The sequence below is a fragment of the Heterocephalus glaber genome, unplaced genomic scaffold (assembly GCF_053883595.1).
Source record: "Heterocephalus glaber isolate CG9 unplaced genomic scaffold, H.glaber_assembly_v1.0 deba00001561, whole genome shotgun sequence".
Lineage (NCBI taxonomy): Eukaryota > Metazoa > Chordata > Mammalia > Rodentia > Bathyergidae > Heterocephalus > Heterocephalus glaber.
This window is the reverse complement of record NW_028258349.1, coordinates 3,330,696-3,348,139: the sequence shown is the minus strand read 5'-3', so window position 1 is coordinate 3,348,139 and position 17,444 is coordinate 3,330,696. Positions and strand designations below refer to the sequence as shown.

Here is a 17,444-nt window from a genome sequence, read left to right as displayed (position 1 = left end):
CTGGTTGAGCACTGAAAGCAGGGTGATCCCAGACTGAACTTCCTAAAATTTTAACATCGTCAGAGGGAGAAGGCAGTGCCAAACACCTGTATTGGAAGGAACAAAAACCGTGTCATGAATGAATGGACCACATACCACACAGAGCAGCAGTCGAGGGGAAAAGCTTTACTGAGAAAATACAACAAATTCCAGAGTGCATGGTTTTCAGCTTACCTCATCACCCCACTAGCACAGAACACTCAATCACTACACATTCCCTACCTCAGGACGGAAGCGCAGTAACTAACATCTGGTCTGAGAGCTGCTAGGAAAAGAGGAAGGAAGGAAGGAGTGTCTGGGAATACCATCTTCTTACTCTTTCCCCCTCCTTCTTGGCCTGCGTTAGTAGAATCCAACTTTCCCAGGATGCAGAATTCCTGACTGGATCTTGTGGAAGTTGGGGGCAAAGAAATAGCAGCAAGAGCATTTAAGTGAAAGAATTCAACTGGGACTTTCAAGCCCCAGCCACCAGAATCAATCCTTCAATTATTGACATGTCCTCAATCCCAAGATATCAAGAGGCTGACAAGCATAAAGTCAATCCTAGGAAGTTCTTTCAATCTTTCATTAGGAAGGGTTGCTAGTGTGTAGAACTGGATGGCTTAAAAAAAAAAAAAAAGCAGCTAAAGGTAAAAGTGTGTGCCTTCTGTCACACACAGTACCAAGAAAGAGTCTGCCATGGCAGTGTCCTTCCTGAGGTGCTTCACAGACAGACCAGCCTCTGGTTACAAGAGCCATCCTGGGAGCTTCCCACAAGACTTAAGGAGAGGTAGGAGATCTGAGACAGAGTTGAATTTCTTGCCTTTCCCAACTCCTCAAGACAGGGAAGGGCAGAAGTGAGGATTCTTCCATTCTTGAGCCTCCTAACACGTAAGGGTGAGCCCCACGCTTTACTGGTCATTTGTAAAGGGGAAGATGACCGCAGGTGTGACCTCTGTATCAGTACTCTTGCTCATTCTTCCTTCAAGTCCCTTTATTGCATTCATAGAGAATATATAGGTATTTAAACTTTGACAATAATTTTAACTTGTACATCCAAGTTTGGCTTGCTTTTTAATATATTTATAGATATAAAATTAGGCCTCTAACAGTGATAGGGACAGGTAGATTGCTGCCACCAAATAATTTTTTTAAAAATAACATAAGAGGTAACATCCTTCCTATTCTTCCTCCATCCCTGCCCCTCCATCCACCTCTTCAGTCTCTCTCACCAGCCCTATTTAGGGGCTGATGGGATGATGAGAAGAGAGTGAAGGATACATAGTCAAGTGCAAAACACTGTGCTAAGTACAGAGGATGAAGTGGAGAGGACAGTGAAGAGTGTGGGATGGTAGGGGCTCTAAGGATTCTCAGAAAAACAGGATCCTGGGGTGGGGTTGCTGGTGTGTGGCGGGGAACCAATGAAACTCATAGACTTTTAAAAACAAAAAAAGGTCAAAACCTTAAAGCCAAAGAGAGAGTGGCAATCCTGCCCTCCACTCTTGCCCCTTGGTTCTGAACAACCAGTTGTTCCCCTCACACCCCCCTCAAAAGAAACAAGGGAGATTATAAAGAAAAAGAAGCCCCATTCCCCATCCTAAACCACTTAACAAAATAGGCTCTCTCTCCCCCAGAAAAAAGGCTTCAGGGAGAGGCAATTTCTGCGAGTCCTTTGCATTTCGCCACAGAACCCCATTCCAGGGCTCAACTCCCACTTCTAGGTGCTCTCTGTTGGTTCATTTCTCTCAGGTCTGTCCTCCGGGGATGTCTTTCTTTTATCTAAATAAAAGGTCCAAAGTGCGTTTCTGTTGAATGCAAGGGCCCGGGACAGGCAAGGGGTGCCCAGGCAGGATTGGGTTGGCAGCCCCAACCCGGCCCTCCTAGGGGTGAGGCCTCAGGATGGCATGCACTGGACCCGGTCCGGGCCCTCCTCCTCGTCCGAAGTGTCTGAGGAGCTGGGAGACTCATCAGAGTCCGCATCTGTAGCCCCAACCCCAGGTTCTCTCCAGCGCTGTGGGATAGGAAAGCCTTGTTAGTAACTTCCCTGGAACAAGGACAAGCCCATTAGGTCTTAGCTAGGCCAAGAATCAGAATTTTTCTTAAAGGGCCAAATAAGTAGGTATTTCAGGCTTGTGGACCATAAAGTCTCTGCTGCAAACATTCCACTCTGCCACTGTACCATGAAGGCAGCTACAGACAATACAGAGAATAGGTGTGGCTGCATTTTTAATACAATTTTATTTTCAACAATTGGCAGTATGCCAACTGCTAGTTTGCCAATCCTTGCCTTAGCCTCTCATAGCATGAGAGTAAGCACAAAAGGGTCACCCTGAAACTGACCAGTTTTCTCACTCCCTCCCCTCCCTTCTGCCATTAACTTTATGAAGATAGCGCTCCTCATGTACTATAATAGAGGACAAGACTCTGCTGGTGGCTCTGATGGGCATAGGGACAATGGATGGGAAACCCAAGACCACTTGATTCCTCCTTCAACTATGAGGACAGGTGCACTGAAGAGCCCTCGTAAGTGGGTCACTGCCCTGGAGTGTTCACTTCCAACCCCAGCTTACCCGGTGATGGCGTCTCTGTCTCAGGTGATGCATAAGGAACCAGAGCATGTGGCTATCGAACAGGTCAGTGTGGTGCAAACTGTCTTCATCACGCTCTCGCTTGTTCTTCTTAATCACCTGGAACCCAAAAGAGTTGGGGGCAGGGGTGGCAATGAATAGGGACCCTGAAACTAAATAAAAAAGGCTAGAGTTCTATCCCAATAAAAACTTCCCTTGGGTGATGTTAAGCTGAAGCAGAACTAGATTAGATTAGAAAAAGATGCCCAGACTTGCCACTAAGAAGATGGGATGCTTTAATATAGAATAATTCTTCCTGAAGATGCTCCCTTACCCCATCCTAGTACCAACTAGAGAACTTCACAGCAGTCCCCCACCCCCTGCAGCAGGGCTGTTCCTTTAAAGGCAATGACAAGAATGTAGAGGAAAGTGTTAGAGTAATACCTTTGAGAAACTGGACACCAAGTTATTCCTTCCTATTACAATGAAGAATCCTAACAGTGTGTGAGTAAGTAGAAAGAAAAGAACTTCAGCCATCCACTTACATCCTTTAACCCTGTCAGCTCAGTGGAGGCTTCAGCTGTGGGTGCCCAGATCTTCACATCATGGTCTAGGCCACTGGTTGCCAGCACAGGCAGATGTGGATGGGGCTCAAGACAGTTTACCTGATCAGGAGGAAAGCACAGGATTAGGGGTGCATGGGAGTAGGGTTTTAAAACCACTACTTACCTTGCGACAATTACCCTCCATCGGGGCTGTTGCTGAAAAGGCAGGCCCACCAATCCTAAGCCTAGGCTACATTTAGGCACCTGCAGGTAGAGGAAACACTGGCCACAGACTGAGAACAAGGCCAAGCCCACCTATCATTTCCTATGCACTGGTCAGGAGTGGCTTCATCCCTAGACACAGCCTTAAGAGTAGGGTTAGTGACTGGCCATGCTTATTGCTGGTTTTACAAGAAGGCTACAAGGTCCAAATGACTTCACTCAGTCCAGATTCTAAAGCTCCAACTTGCCTCAGGCTGGTAAAAAAAACCAAAAACAAAACAAAACTCAGTGGCTCTCATCAAGTGGCAAATAATTTTTTTTTTTTTTTTTGGTACCGGGGATCAAACTCAGGTCCTTGCACTTGCCCGGCAGGCGGCGAAACCACTGAGCTAAATCCCCAGCCGTAGTGGCAAATAAATTTTAAAAACTGAAGGAAGCAGCAGCTGCCAAGGAGCCTCCAGAGAAAAGTCAGAAAACAATTACTGTCACCTGGCACTGTTTTCTAACTGGAGGAAGGTAGAGGCTGGGAAGAAAAGGGTGATCTAGAGGGAGAGTAAAGGAGGCTAGTGTCTGTTTAAAAATCCTATACATCCCAGGGACAACATCCTGCCACCTGCCCTAAGGACACAGTAAACTCAGCTATACATGAGCTATGAATAATAAGGGAGCTTCCTAAGGCCCCCCTCATCAATTCTATTAACCCTCTGAGCGCATTCCCTGAACTGCAGAAAAACCTATGATTGGTAGGCCTTTGGGCTCAGGCAGCTTCCTTCTGTCTCAAAGCACCATGCCCCCTCACCATGCCCCCTGCTGTCCGACATGGAAACATAAGCTTCCCTGGCAGGGCAGGGTACTTCCGTCCCCAAGGGAAGAACCAGTCCCAGATCTAGCTGCTTATGCATTTTTGGGCTTTTAGTCAGCTAAGCAGCAGATAGGAAAAGGGTGGATGCAAGACTGCCCTGTAGTTCAAGAAGACAACTGGCAAAAGCCTCTTCCAGTCCTCTCTAGACCAACTTCCCCTGTTCAGAGAGCAGTGAGGAGAGGCTGAGGGTAGGCATTGAGAACAAAGCCAACCTGCATACTTCCAACCTTCTTTGACTTCCATTTTACAAATAAACAATTGCTCAGAGAAGACTGATTTTTAAGTCTGAGGCTATGAGTGAAGTAGAAAGCCCAATCTTTTTCTCCTCCTATTTCACACTTCAGCTCACTGCAGTTTGTATCTGGGCTTCCAGGCAGTGCATTTGGAGCATGAAGAGATCTAGAAATATCAAAAGATATGTACTGTAACAATTTATACAAACCTGAACTCGTTTATTCATCTTCTGATAAGCCCTTGCTACAGACCTGTACTTGGAGCTAGCTCTGTTTCAACAAGTTGGCAAAAAAAACCCACAGGGAAGCAACTCCTTGGTACTTAAGAATAAGGAAAAAGCCAATGGGGTAAGAGAAGCAAAAGAATAAATTACATACAGTACCTGAATTGGAGCTGCAGGGGGAGCCGACAGAACTTCTAGGCCAAGATATCTGATCACCAACAGACCTGTCTGAATACCAGGACTTACCCTGTCAATAACACTTGAGCAGAGAAAAGAGCCCTGGGCTTAGAAAACTGGGCTGGGGGAATGCAGGGAATGGGGATAAAGCATCACATCAATCTTGGTAGACTAAGAAGTTGTCCTTTGATACCATACCCCAGCCATGGCCCTGTACAGTTGAATGGGAACAAAGAAAGGACCCCAAAACAACAATTAGGAAAGCTGGGTAACCTCTAATATCCTTCTGGTTCTAACAGTCTACTTTATTATACAGAAATTCTTCATGGTCTACACTGAGGCTGGAGCCCAGTGACACCCAATGCTGGAAGGTTAGGACAAAAAAAGCAGAGGAGGCCAGGTGAGGACTACAGAGAGATCGTTCGGCTTATGCAGAGGCAAGAACAAGTAAGGAAATTCACTTCAGGGAATAGTCTATCTCTTCCTGTAGCCTCTCACTCTTCAAACTACTAAAACCCAGGCGCACCCATCCCAAGTAGAAGGTCTCCCCACCAGAATACCTGGGTTAATCATTAAGCCCTGGTACTGACCTAGCTGAAAGCAAAGTTGGCCGGCAGAATGCTTTTGAAGAACAAGTGCTGGCTTGGGAGAGGTAATTCATCCCTGCATTTCTATGGATAAAGTCTGATTTCCTTCTGACTATATGCCTAATGCAGAATTCTCATTAACACCAGTATTTTGTATTGGTTAACTGCAGATTATGAAAGGAGACCTATGAAAGAGCAGGAAATGAAGCAGGGGAAAGTGAGACACATCTTAAACTATCTTGAACTTCTAGACTCCTATTTGCTATTTGGTTTGCAGAAGCCCTGACCTATGTAGGTCTCTAAAATTTAAAGAAAACTAGAAAAAAATGTGAAATACCCTTACAGCAAGGCAGGTAAAATACAAGAAAAGAACAGGATCCTGATTATAAGGAACCATTTTAAATTCTACAACTACTCTCTGGTAAATCTCATGAAGTCACGGCTAGACTCTGAAGTTTCCCATAGCTTAGAAGGAATGAAAAAGGAGCCCAAGCAGTCAATTATGACTTAGGTGCCTTGAGTAACCAATTTTGTTATCAGTATAATTTAATCTTCCAAACTGACTCCTATTTTCTATGATCCAAAAACCTTATAATAGAAAGCTGCTGAACTCTATCTTAACTCTAGGTCTCAAAGGGGGAGGGTGGTGTTTATTAGATACATCTCAATGCATCTGACCACTTTTCTCTCCTTACCTCAATCCTCACTCTTCCTTTTTGCCCTCTCTCCACAGAGGCTGCCTGTAGGACTCAAAGTACAGGCAGACTGTGATATAATCATGGGTTGTACAGCCAGATATTCACCCACTCTTAAGAAAAAAACAAAACAAAACAGTGCTACATACATGCATAGTGTTTGTAACCATTTGAAAGTGTGAACTTCACCCCTAAATATTTTAACACATATATCTTAAGTACTAAATATCACAAATTTAATATTAAATATCTGCTGTCGAATGTATAAACCATATTTTGATTTTCCCAATTGTCAAAAAAGTTCTACTTTTTATCTATCCATCTAGGATCCAGCCAAGATCACTGCTTAGTTTACTTATGAGATAAGGCATGGAGATATATTGGAGATAACTTTAACATTGTGTAGGACAGTGTGCCCTGAACTGTAGGTCCATGCTTAGAGGTCAGTTATCTCATTCAGGCCAGTTCTTTCCTAAATCCCTTCCTCTTCTCAATAAACACTTACAGAGGCAGAAGACAAAAAGGAAGAAAATACTCCATGAAATCTCAGCATTCCCCAACTCAGCACTGCTTTTTTCTAAGATGGGGGTCTTGCCATGTTGTCCAAGCTAGTCTTGAACTTGTGATGCTCCCCAAATTGGTCTTCCCAGGAACTGGGATTATAGGCATGTGCCACTATGCTTAGCTCTATGCTGGCTTTTAATTTAGCTAGCTTGACCTCTAAGATATGGTATCACATAGGTCACAGTGAAAATTCAGTGGCCCTGCTAAAACCTATCTTCATGATCTCAGAAACTAAGGAGCCAGCCAGCCACACTTACCACGCCTCCCTTGTCTCCCTCCATGAACTGAATGATCTGGCAGGATGATTTCTCCCAGAGGAAGATGTGCCCGCAGTCACTACCGCTCACCACAAACTCACTCTTGGGGCCATAGAAATTGACACCTTTTACTGAAATGATAAATGAGGGAACAAACCACATGAGGGTTGGCATTGGGCCTATACATGTTTATCTCAGAATGAATTTCACTATTCATAAACTCTAAAATCAGCCAAAAGCTTAATAATTCCTTTCATCTTCACAAAAACAAATCAAGAGATGAGTATATAATAGTTAGTTATAAGAATCATGCTCATTCCAGAGACTATTTATATTCGCCTTCAAAGAGCTCCATAGGGCAGAGCAATCTATAGTGCCTTAGCAACAGCCTGCCTCATTTATATCCTATCATGCAACCACAGGCCTAATGCCTTACCTGTCCGGACCTGAATTGCTCTAGCTATGCCTACTCCTAGACAGCATTGCCCTATGCCTTAGGATTATCCTTGGTATGCACTTCATGGGTGCCTTGTCAGTGTTTCTTGGGTCACTGGCTGATCTGAGACTGAAGGTATGTTATGGTTTAGACTGAAAATGTCCCCCAACTCTCATGTGTTTAGAAGGTGAATGGGTCATGGAGTGCTAGTCATCAGTGATTCATCCACTGATGAGTTCAATAGTTCGTGTTAGGAGGTGGGGCCTGGTTGGGAAGAGTGGGCCACTGGGGGTGTCACCTGGAAGGGTGCATTATTGTCCCTAGCTTCAAGTCTTCCTTTAGGATCTCTGCTTCCTAGCTGCCAAATGAGCAGTTTTCCTCCGTCATGTCCTTCTATCAGGCTGCTTCTGCCCTAGAGTCAGCTGACCTTGGACAGACCCCACTGGAAACTGTGAGCCAAAGAAACCTCTCCTCCTCCAATCTGTGAGTACTAGGTATTTTGTCCCAGTGATGAGAAAGTGGCTAATATAAGGTATATCTTACAACTGCCTATAAGAAGCATCTGAACTGTGCTTTCTACCAGGACTGAATAACAATGCTGTATCTTCTTGAATTAGTAAAAGAAGCCAAGAGGCCCAATTAATAGAGCCAGTTCCATGCTTTTTGTTTGTTTGCCTATGGACTGAGATCCAAGAACAGATTGTTTTTTCTCCTTCCCTTCTCACCAGCTCAAGAGAAAAAGTAAAACTATCTAATTGCTGTCTCCAAGTTAAATTATGACAGATATTTGTTAGCAGTAGTAACAACAACAAAGAGCATTTTTTTGGTACATAAAAAATGTTCACCTTTTTGTACACAAGAATCATGAGGAGAGCTTTAAAAGTTCCCAACATACCAATTAAATCAGAGGATATGAGGGGAGGAGCCAGGCATCAGTATCTTTAAAAGATTATCAAGTGACGCCAATGTGCCCTGCAATTTGGGAACCACAGACACCTAACAAAGAAGGCCAGTCTTCACTGCAAAATTAGGCTAGGTACCACCACTATTCCTTTTCCTCTGCCTCTTAAAAAAAAATCATTTCCTCTTCCCTCCCCACAGGTACAAGCTTACTTCCCAGTTTATGTAATTCAGCACCATTTGCTAAAGAAGACTTACCTATCAAAGCCTCAGTGTCTATTCTGAAGTTACTTCAAATCATAAAGAGAAAAGTCAGTCTAGTCTCATGCACAAACCAATTAGAAGCAACATCACTATGGTGAAGATGCTTTTAAAGAGCCCTTTCCTAGCATGAGAGAAAAACCAAAACACCAAAAAACACGAAAACTCCAGTTCAATTTGGAATAAACTCTCACTGCACAAGGTGATGCAGCAGCCTAGTCCTTAGGTAGTTCCCATTTGTACAACCAGAATAGGTATTTGGTTCTTCAAAGTGTGCACCACAGAAACCTAAAAGACAGTCTCACCTGTGGCATTATTTCTGTGGCCCTTGTATCTTTTAACATATTGGGCCCCATCACTGTGAGAGGAGTTGAAGAGGTAAATGTCTTCATCATTGTAACTGGCCAGGAGCTCTGCCAAGAACAAGAACACAGCAGTGAAGGCAAAGGCTGAAAAATACAAGGACTAGGAGTCAGGGTTTGGGGTGAGGCTTCTTGCCAGTAGTGCCCCCTCCTAATACCCACGTATAGCACCCATCTTACTTAACTGGAACAGTAGGAAGTGAAGTTAATAGGGTAGACTAGGAACACACTGCCAACCCAGGGGTAGCAGAATGCTCAGGAAGAACATGTCTGTTAACTCAGGAATGAGTCAAAGGCATAAGAATCTGCTCAGGCAAGCAGCTTGAGACTCAGGACAGGCTCTGCCAATAATCATGTGCAACATTCTGCAAATGGTGCCTGGTGTCTCTGAGGGTCATCTCCTGCATCCTCCCACTATGTGCTCACCATCAGCAACGACTCCCCAGCTGCTCCACTTGGAGCTATAGCACAGTGGTGAGCACTGGAGGGCACATGCCTCACTGGCTCAGCAGCTCCCTAGACAGAGGGGGCATGCCAGCCTAGGAGCTGGGCCCTGCTCACGTACCTGTGCCGTCGTGGCTGTACACAAGACAGGTGATGTTTGCTTTGGACTCACTGTTCACCTGCAATGAGGAGCAGATACTGACTGATGCCCCCCCCCCCCACACTTTTTATACCACCTTCAGGAAAAGGTTTTCCTTTACACTCCCCTATATCTTCTCCCAGAGATTGAGACAGACAGACAGACGTAAAACTGATGCAACATGAACACCTCTACAAAGTCTTAGGGACTTCCCTTAGTTGTCTTCTGTGTGCGAGCCATTTCATATACACTGTCTCATTAAGCCTCACTATGATGATGCAAGGCACTTATTTGTCCTATTTTCTTGATGAGAAAACTGAGGCTAACAGAGGTGAACTGATTGTCCAAGATCACAAAGCTGGTATGTGGGAAAGCCAAGGTTCAAATCTAGGTGTCCGATTTGAAAGTCCAAGCCCTTCCCACTATACCATGTTCTAAGGCAGTCTTGGGATCAAGTCAGGGAAGCCAGGAGCCGCTGGTTTCATGAATCTTACCAAGTGATGAGGACAGAATTTTTTGAGTACTCCATTATTCTCGTTCTCATCAATTTTCCTCTGGTCATAAATTCTGTAATGGAAGAAGCAATGAAACGTCAAAACTTACAAACTGATACCTTGAAGAGCTGCAATTTGACATGGTGGCAGGAGGCAGCCAGCTGGATGCAGATATATGACATTTTCCAATCAAGCTGCTGGTGAATACTCTTCTATAAAGATCCTCCCCTTACTCAGTCCATTTCTAAACCTCTTTATCCACGTACTTTCCATATTACAAAACAGTCTGAAAAGGATTTTATCTCAACTTTTTTATCACTTAACTGCTTATTTTCACTCAAACAACTAACATTACAGGGCCGAGATTTTAGCTCAGTGGTTCCGCTGCCTGCCTTGCAAGCACAGGGACCCGAGTTCGATCCCCAGTACCAAAAAAAGAAAAAAAAATAAACGACTTCTAAACAACTAACATTACTATAGTTTTTTATATGTATTACCTACCCAAAGAGTTTATTACTTAAGGGCAGAGACTTTGTTTTACATGTGTCAGTGAGTCTTCACTCTCTCTATGAAGCCTTATTTGGCAGTTCTCCCCCTCATACCCCACAACAGCTATTACAAAACTACCAGCCTCAAGACTTCTCCTTTTTTCACTGCCATCAAATAAACTACATTCACCTTACCTTTTCTCTCCAATACAAGCTTTGTAAATCTTTATGGCACACATGTTTTTTGTCAAGTATTATGCTAGGTGTGGGAAATACAGTGAAGAACAAGGCAGATCCAGTCCAGTCTCACCCAGCTGTCAGCTCCAATCTTAGAGCCAATCTCTCTACAGCTATATCCCTCCAGGAACCTTATTTTATCAATTGGTCCTTTTCTCAACCTCTTCATCATCATGTCTACTCATTGTGAAAAAATCTTTCCTATTGTTACTGCTTTTTCTCTCCTTCCTTTGCAAATTACTAAAAAGTATAATTTACAATCAATGTTTTCACATCCTCACATCTTATTTACTTCTCAGTCCATCCCAATGCATCTGTGACCCTAAAGCTTTCACCACTAAAACTTCTTTGGCTGAAGTCATCAGTAACCGAACTGCCAAAGCCAATGAGATACTTTTTTTTAAATTTTGGTACCGGGGATCAAACTCGGGTCCTTGTGTCTGCACAGCAGGCAGCAAAACCACTGAGCTAAATCCCCGGCCCCGCAATGAGATACTTTTTAAAGCCTTTCTTGTCCCAACATCCTTACTCCTTCCCTGAAACACCACTGTTCCTAACTCTCTTCCCCACTCCCTGAGGTGCTGGGGATCAAACCTAGGGCTTCACATTTATCTCTGAGCTACACCCCAGCCTTCTCATCTTACTTTATACTAGAATATTTTAAACTGGAGTGCAAACAGTATGTGAATCTCCAGAAACTTGTGCTTATGTACATTTTTCTGGAGAAAAGAAACCACTGTTTTCATATTTTCTAAGAAGCCAGAGACTCAAAAGGATAGAAAAATTCTGTTCTATATCATAGTTCCCCCTTATCCATATTTTTGCTTTCAATGGTTTCAATTGCCCAGGCAACTATAGCCAAAAGATATTAAGCGGAAAAGTCCAGAAATAAATAATTCCTAAGTTTTAAGTAACTTTTATTATAGCATACTGCTGTAATTATTCTCTTATGTATAATTATGTAGGGATAGAAAAAATATGGTGCATATGTAAGGTTCAATGCTACCCAGTTTCAGGCATCTGTGTCACCAGATAACACTTATTCCAAGCTCTGTATTTACTTCTCCTTAACAGTTCAGTGTTATAATGGGTTGCCCAAAAGTAAACTCATTTTCCTTCTAAAACTAAAGTCCTAAACCTATCCCTTTCCCCTAATCCACGCCCCCCATCAGTACTGAGGATTAAACCCAGGCCCTTCACACTGAACTACAGCTTCTCAAAATTTGTTTATTTTGAAATAGGATCTCACTAATTTGCTGGGGTGAGCTAGAACAATCTTCTAACCTCAACCCCCTCTTTAATTCTTTTTTTTTTTAGACAGGGTCTTGCTATGCATTCAGGCTGGCCTTGAACTCAGGATGTAGCTGGGGTTGGCCTCAAACTTGTGGTGATTCTGCGTCAGCCTCCCAAGTGCTGGGATTATAGATGTACTATCTTTTTAAATGGCATTTTCCTTAAGACAAGTGGCCAAGCCAGAAATTAGGTCTTTTCTTTCCTATACAGCTAACTTCTTTCTTGTCAAATTCATTCCATGGGCACATATCTGGCTTTTCCCTACCCTTGTCTTTTTTTGCCTAAAGTATTATTATTGTTATTGGGTTTTTTTTGGGGGGTTGAGGCAGGGCCTCCCTTTGTAGTTCAGGCTGGCTCTGAACTCATTATGTAGCCCAGGCTGCCCTCGAACTCACAGCAATCCTCCTGCCTCAGTCTCTCGAATGCTGCGATTACAGGGATGCACCACCACACTACGCCCGGCTTGCCTAAATTATTGTAGCATCCTTCTGACTCCTCTGCTCATACTGTCATCAGAATTATGTCAAAACAAAAAATTTGCTGAGCATGGTGGCACATGCCTGTAATCCCAGCACTTAGGAAGCTGAGGCAGGGGGATTACCGTGAGTTCAAGGCCAACCTGGGCTACACAGTGAGTTCAAGGCCAGCCTGAACTGCACAGTGAGACCCCATCTCAAAAAAAAAATTAAAAAAAAAAGAAGCAAAATTTTATGTAAATCCCCTACTTAAATCTCTCAGTATGAACATCACTGATTAAAATTCAAACTCTTTAATATGGCTACATACCACTTTAAGATCCTATACCTTACACTCAAAAACAAAACAAAACAAAAACCTCCCGTGTTTCCTTGAATATACTGTCACCTTTTCTTATCTCACCTCTACACATATTATTCTCTTTACCTGAAATACTAATTTCACCATGGTCTTTCATATCTCCTCTGTGAAGGGAGAAAAATCATAGTGAAATGGTTTCCAATGTATTTAAGCAATCATACCTGAGTTCAAATACTAACTCTACTGCTTACTAGCTGAGTAATACTAGGTAAGTTACTTAAAAGCTCTCACCTTCATATATGTTTCTACAAAATGTTCCTTAACACATCCCACCAACTGGAACCACTGGTGGTAAATACCTGACTGTCCTATCAGGTGGCTTGTACCACTGGTGGTAGAAGTGGACAGTCATGTACGGGACAGTCATGCACGTACCACACCAGTGGTTCAAGTCACCTGGCAGAGAGGCATACAGATTGTGGCCCTATCATAAACGAGTTAAAGGCAGAGACAATGTCCAGTCAAGGATGTAACTAGTAGCTTAGATGATGGATGAATAAATGCACAAATTCCTCACAACCCTTTGTTTAATATCCTGCCTGAAGAGACTATCCAGGAAATGTCTGCTAAATGAAGGTAAAAAAAAAGGGTGTGTGTGGTGTTTATACTATCAACTGTTATGCCATGGCAAATTTATTAGCTGTTAAAGAAATTATTGCTTTTAATTAGGTCAAAATAACAGCTTTGTTTTGATACAGGGTCTCACTATGTAGTTCAGGCTTGCCTTGAACTTGAGGTGATCTTCCTGCCTCAGCCTCCTGAGTGCTAGGATTATAGGTGTGTGACACCATAGCCGGCAAAATAATAGCTCTCAACTGTCACTAAATCATTACAAAATTCAGCAAGTCAGCAAATAAGTAACATGTTTATTCAAGCCCCATTGTCCTTTTACTTTCTTAACCACCTTCCTTCCTCCTCACCCCACCAGTATTCACTAGAAACCTACTATATTCCTGATAATGATGCCACACCAAGAGTTGGCAAACCTTTTCTTAAAGGGTAAGAAAGAAAAGGAACAATGAGACCTTAAAACAGTCAATTGCTAATCTGAAGAAGTGCCAGAAAACTAAAGGGTAACCATAAGGTCAGAGAAAAATGAAAAGGACTACCTACTTATGCAGCATCAGTGTGCCTCAAAATCCACATTCTTCTGCCAAGAAAACAGCCTATGATCTGCTGAGTCTTTAGGATGCAAAAAGAGATAGAGGGTTTTATGGCTGGCAAGAGACAGAAGATCTGAGTATTTCTCTTTGTGCTGAAATGCTAAAACTACTTTTCAACCCCACTCTAATTTTGGGAAAGTATCTGCTTTGGAATAAGGCATTAGAACTTTGGGTCAGGCATGGTGGTGCACACCTGTAACCCCAGCTACTCAGGAGGCTGAAGCAGACAGCATTTAGGTTTGAGGCCAGTTTAGGTAACTTAGGAAGACTGTCTCTTGGAGGGGGGGAGGGGGGAGGGGGAGGGAGAAGGAGGAAAATAAAGAGAAAGGACTGGGGATGTAGCTCAGTAACAGTATTTACGTAGCTTGTGAGAGAGCCCTGGGTTCAATCCCCAGTACTGTAAAACAAAACAAAAAAGAATTTTGGAATAGGTTCTCACTAGAGCTAACTCCATTCCCCTTCAAACATCTTAGCTCTAGAAAATGAATTCTCTTAAGAGACACGGGCTTTTCAAACAACCTACTGCTCTAAATAAAAATTCCAATGAGAATTATCAATGAATATCTGAGTTGGAGGACTTGGTACCTAAAGGTTCTGACAACTCCAATCCCTTTGATCAAAAGCTTCTTATTAAAAAATAAAAAATAAAAAAATACTGCTACCTATTTGAGAAAAAAAATTTGAAGGCAAGAGAATCGGGAAGAAAGCAAGAAGGTTGTTTAGGACTCTTAAGGTAAATTCCTCTCTCATGTATTTTCTAAAAACTTACCCTATGCTCATGATTCTTAATACAATTAATTTCAGAATACTGCTACAAAAACATGCTCTCAATTGTTTGCAACTACCACCAAGAAAGCAAGTCATTCATATTTCTAGTGATGCTGCTCTTCTCTCATTCAAACTGACAATCCCAAAAAATAGTTTACAATATTTCTACTAGATGAGGATTGAATCCATGATGTCTGTTTTCTTTAGGATGTGCCTTATAACAGATGTTCACAATAACAAAGATATCACTGAAAAATTATTAAAGAGAAGTGGTTCAAGAGAGTGGGAAGCCAAAAACCCTTGGTTAATACTGAGTGCTTCCAAGTCAAATTATTTCTGAATCCAAAACCAGTACTCAAGATTACTAGTGCAGTGGTAATTTATATATGAAAATGTTGAAAGATATTTACTAATACAGCACCTGCTAGTAAATGTGGACTTATGCCTTAGCTGCTATGTGGAGAACTTGATAAATGTGGACTTATGCCTTAGCTGCTATGTGGAGAACTTGATCAATTTATCAAACTTCTTTAAACACTGCAATCTCATAATATACAAAGCCATTCTTCAGATTGTTATATTAGAGAACAGAAGATGCTTCAACATTTTGGAACAAGATGGTGTCAGTAGATTCCTAGGCAATTCATACCTCACCACAAGAGAATAGCTGAAGAGAAACAGTCCAATGTATCCAAGTCTCAATGACACAAAACAACAGACTCACCTTACAAACTGATCTCGGCCACCCACTGCAAACTGATGGGTATTGGCGGGATTCACAAAGATTGTATACAATCCCACTTTCTTCTCTTTTTCTTTTGTCACCACCAGTTTCCTTTAAGAAGAGAAAAGCATAAAAAGTTATATTCTCCAAAAAACCTAGATGGTTATACCAAGTGAGAACCAAGGAAGTAGACATGGCTAGTAAGAAATCCAAAAGATTCTCATTGGGAAAAAAATAAGTGTTGGTTTTATTATTTTGAACACTGAAAGAGGAAAAAACATGGGCAGGGGATTTAGCTCAGTGGTTCTGCCGCCTGCTTTGCAAGCACAAGGACCTGAGTTCAATCCCCAGTACCAAAAAAAAATAAAAAACATATAGGCATTCTATAAGCTACTTTGAAGATGGGGGAGCACACAGTAAAGTCATTTTATAGAAATGACTTTCCTTAAGAAAGTATAAACTTTTTTTGAGACAGGGTCTTGATAAGTCACTAAATACCCCAGGCTGCACCTGAACTTGTAATTCTCCTGCCTCAGCCTCCCAGACTGCTGAGATTATAGGTGTGCACCACCACTCCCTGGTAATGAATTACTAAGGGTAAATGAACGTAAAGTACTGCTCCTCAGGAAGCTTCAGTGCAACTATAGTCCAACCAATATGTTAACAACTAATCCTTAAGGAGACATACTACCTCCATACCTTTCCATTCTTTATTTTTGTTTTTTTTGAGACAGGGTCTCACTATCCAGTTCAGCCTGGCCTCGAACTCACAGTGATCCTCCTGCTTTAGACTCAAGGGCTGGGATTACAGGCATGCACCTCCATGCATGCACCCGGCTCCATTCCTTATTTACATCTTCCTAATCATTAGAAATAAGGAGAGGAGTAGAGGAAGACTCATAAAACAGTGGGCTAAAAAAGACCTTAAGGTCAGAGTCGAATTCCCAGATTCTAGAGAAATGTCACTTAAAACACACACTATATTAAAAATGCACACTAAAAATTAGGCCATAGTTTTCTGGGACAAAGGCAATCCAAAAGGAAACAGCACTCTTTTTCCCTTATCTGAAGCAAACTACAAGAGAAGGTTTCTATGAAGATAGCTGTTTGTAAAGCTGAAATAGCAGTTCTACGTTCTCTTGGCTGTAACTCAAGAAGGGTGATACCTAGGAAAGCATGGGGCCTTATGGAAACCCCAGAGAACTTCAAAAGTTTAGTCAGAAGAATCTAGTAAAACCATCACAATTTATCCCAGCTTAAGGGTGGCACTATGAATAACCTTCCGTGATCTAAGTGTCCAACCAGTTAAGTTAGACATCATGAAAATTAATAAAGTTACAGGAAAGACATCAAGAAACCATAAGAAGGGGCTTGGCTTTGGTTTTCCCTTTTATGTTAAGGTTTTATTCATTTCTGATGCTACGCAAACAGAAAGAAATACTATAACCATGAAAATAAATTTTATTGGAAATAATTTTTGCATCCTCTCTGCATAGTCACAGTTACTCCAGGCTAAAACTGCTCTACACAAAACAGAGATTTTGATCTTAAAAATTTTTGCAGCTTTCCATTAAAATAAAAGAGTACAGGGCCAGGGATTTAGCTCAGTGGTTCTGCCGCCTGCCTCACAAATGCAAGGTCCCGAGTTTGATGCCCAATACCAAAAATAAAATAAAATAAGAGTACAAAGATCACTGGAAATGAATCGCCTCCATATGCCTCAAAAAACACAAGGCAGAAAACATGTCAAAAGTTTTAACATGAGTAATGGTGCATGCCTGTAATCCCAGGACTCAGGAAGAATCGCTGGGAGTTTGAAGTTAGCCTGGGTTACACAGTGAGTTCAAGGCCAGCTTGAACTACATAGTGATACCCTGACTCAAAAATCAAAACAAAACAAACAAAAAAACGAAAAAGTATTTACAGTTTCAGGAACAAAGCTAGCTA

At 42.2% G+C, this 17,444-nt stretch overlaps 1 protein-coding gene across 11 annotated transcripts in view; it reads right to left on the bottom strand.

The window, feature by feature from the left end:
• Positions 1 to 145: 145 nt before the first annotated feature.
• Positions 146 to 17,444, bottom strand: part of Dcaf8 (DDB1 and CUL4 associated factor 8) — a 45,273-nt gene continuing 27,974 nt past the window's right edge. For 7 of the 11 annotated variants that reach the window (XM_087190936.1, XM_087190941.1, XM_087190934.1 and 4 more), the window contains 9 exons: positions 15,498 to 15,608; positions 9,988 to 10,060; positions 9,476 to 9,533; positions 8,854 to 8,961; positions 6,952 to 7,082; positions 6,131 to 6,175; positions 3,131 to 3,250; positions 2,589 to 2,705; positions 146 to 2,029 (listed from right to left, as the gene is read on the bottom strand). In XM_087190936.1, coding sequence (XP_087047062.1) covers positions 1,913 to 2,029; positions 2,589 to 2,705; positions 3,131 to 3,250; positions 6,131 to 6,175; positions 6,952 to 7,082; positions 8,854 to 8,961; positions 9,476 to 9,533; positions 9,988 to 10,060; positions 15,498 to 15,608 — 880 coding nt within the window. In that variant the 3' untranslated portion in view covers positions 146 to 1,912. Of the gene's footprint in view, positions 2,030 to 2,588; positions 2,706 to 3,130; positions 3,251 to 3,688; positions 4,900 to 6,130; positions 6,176 to 6,951; positions 7,083 to 8,853; positions 8,962 to 9,475; positions 9,534 to 9,987; positions 10,061 to 15,497; positions 15,609 to 17,444 lie in introns of those variants that run through there. The other 4 variants (XM_087190938.1, XM_004858720.4, XM_087190939.1 and 1 more) reach the window with 2 other exon arrangements.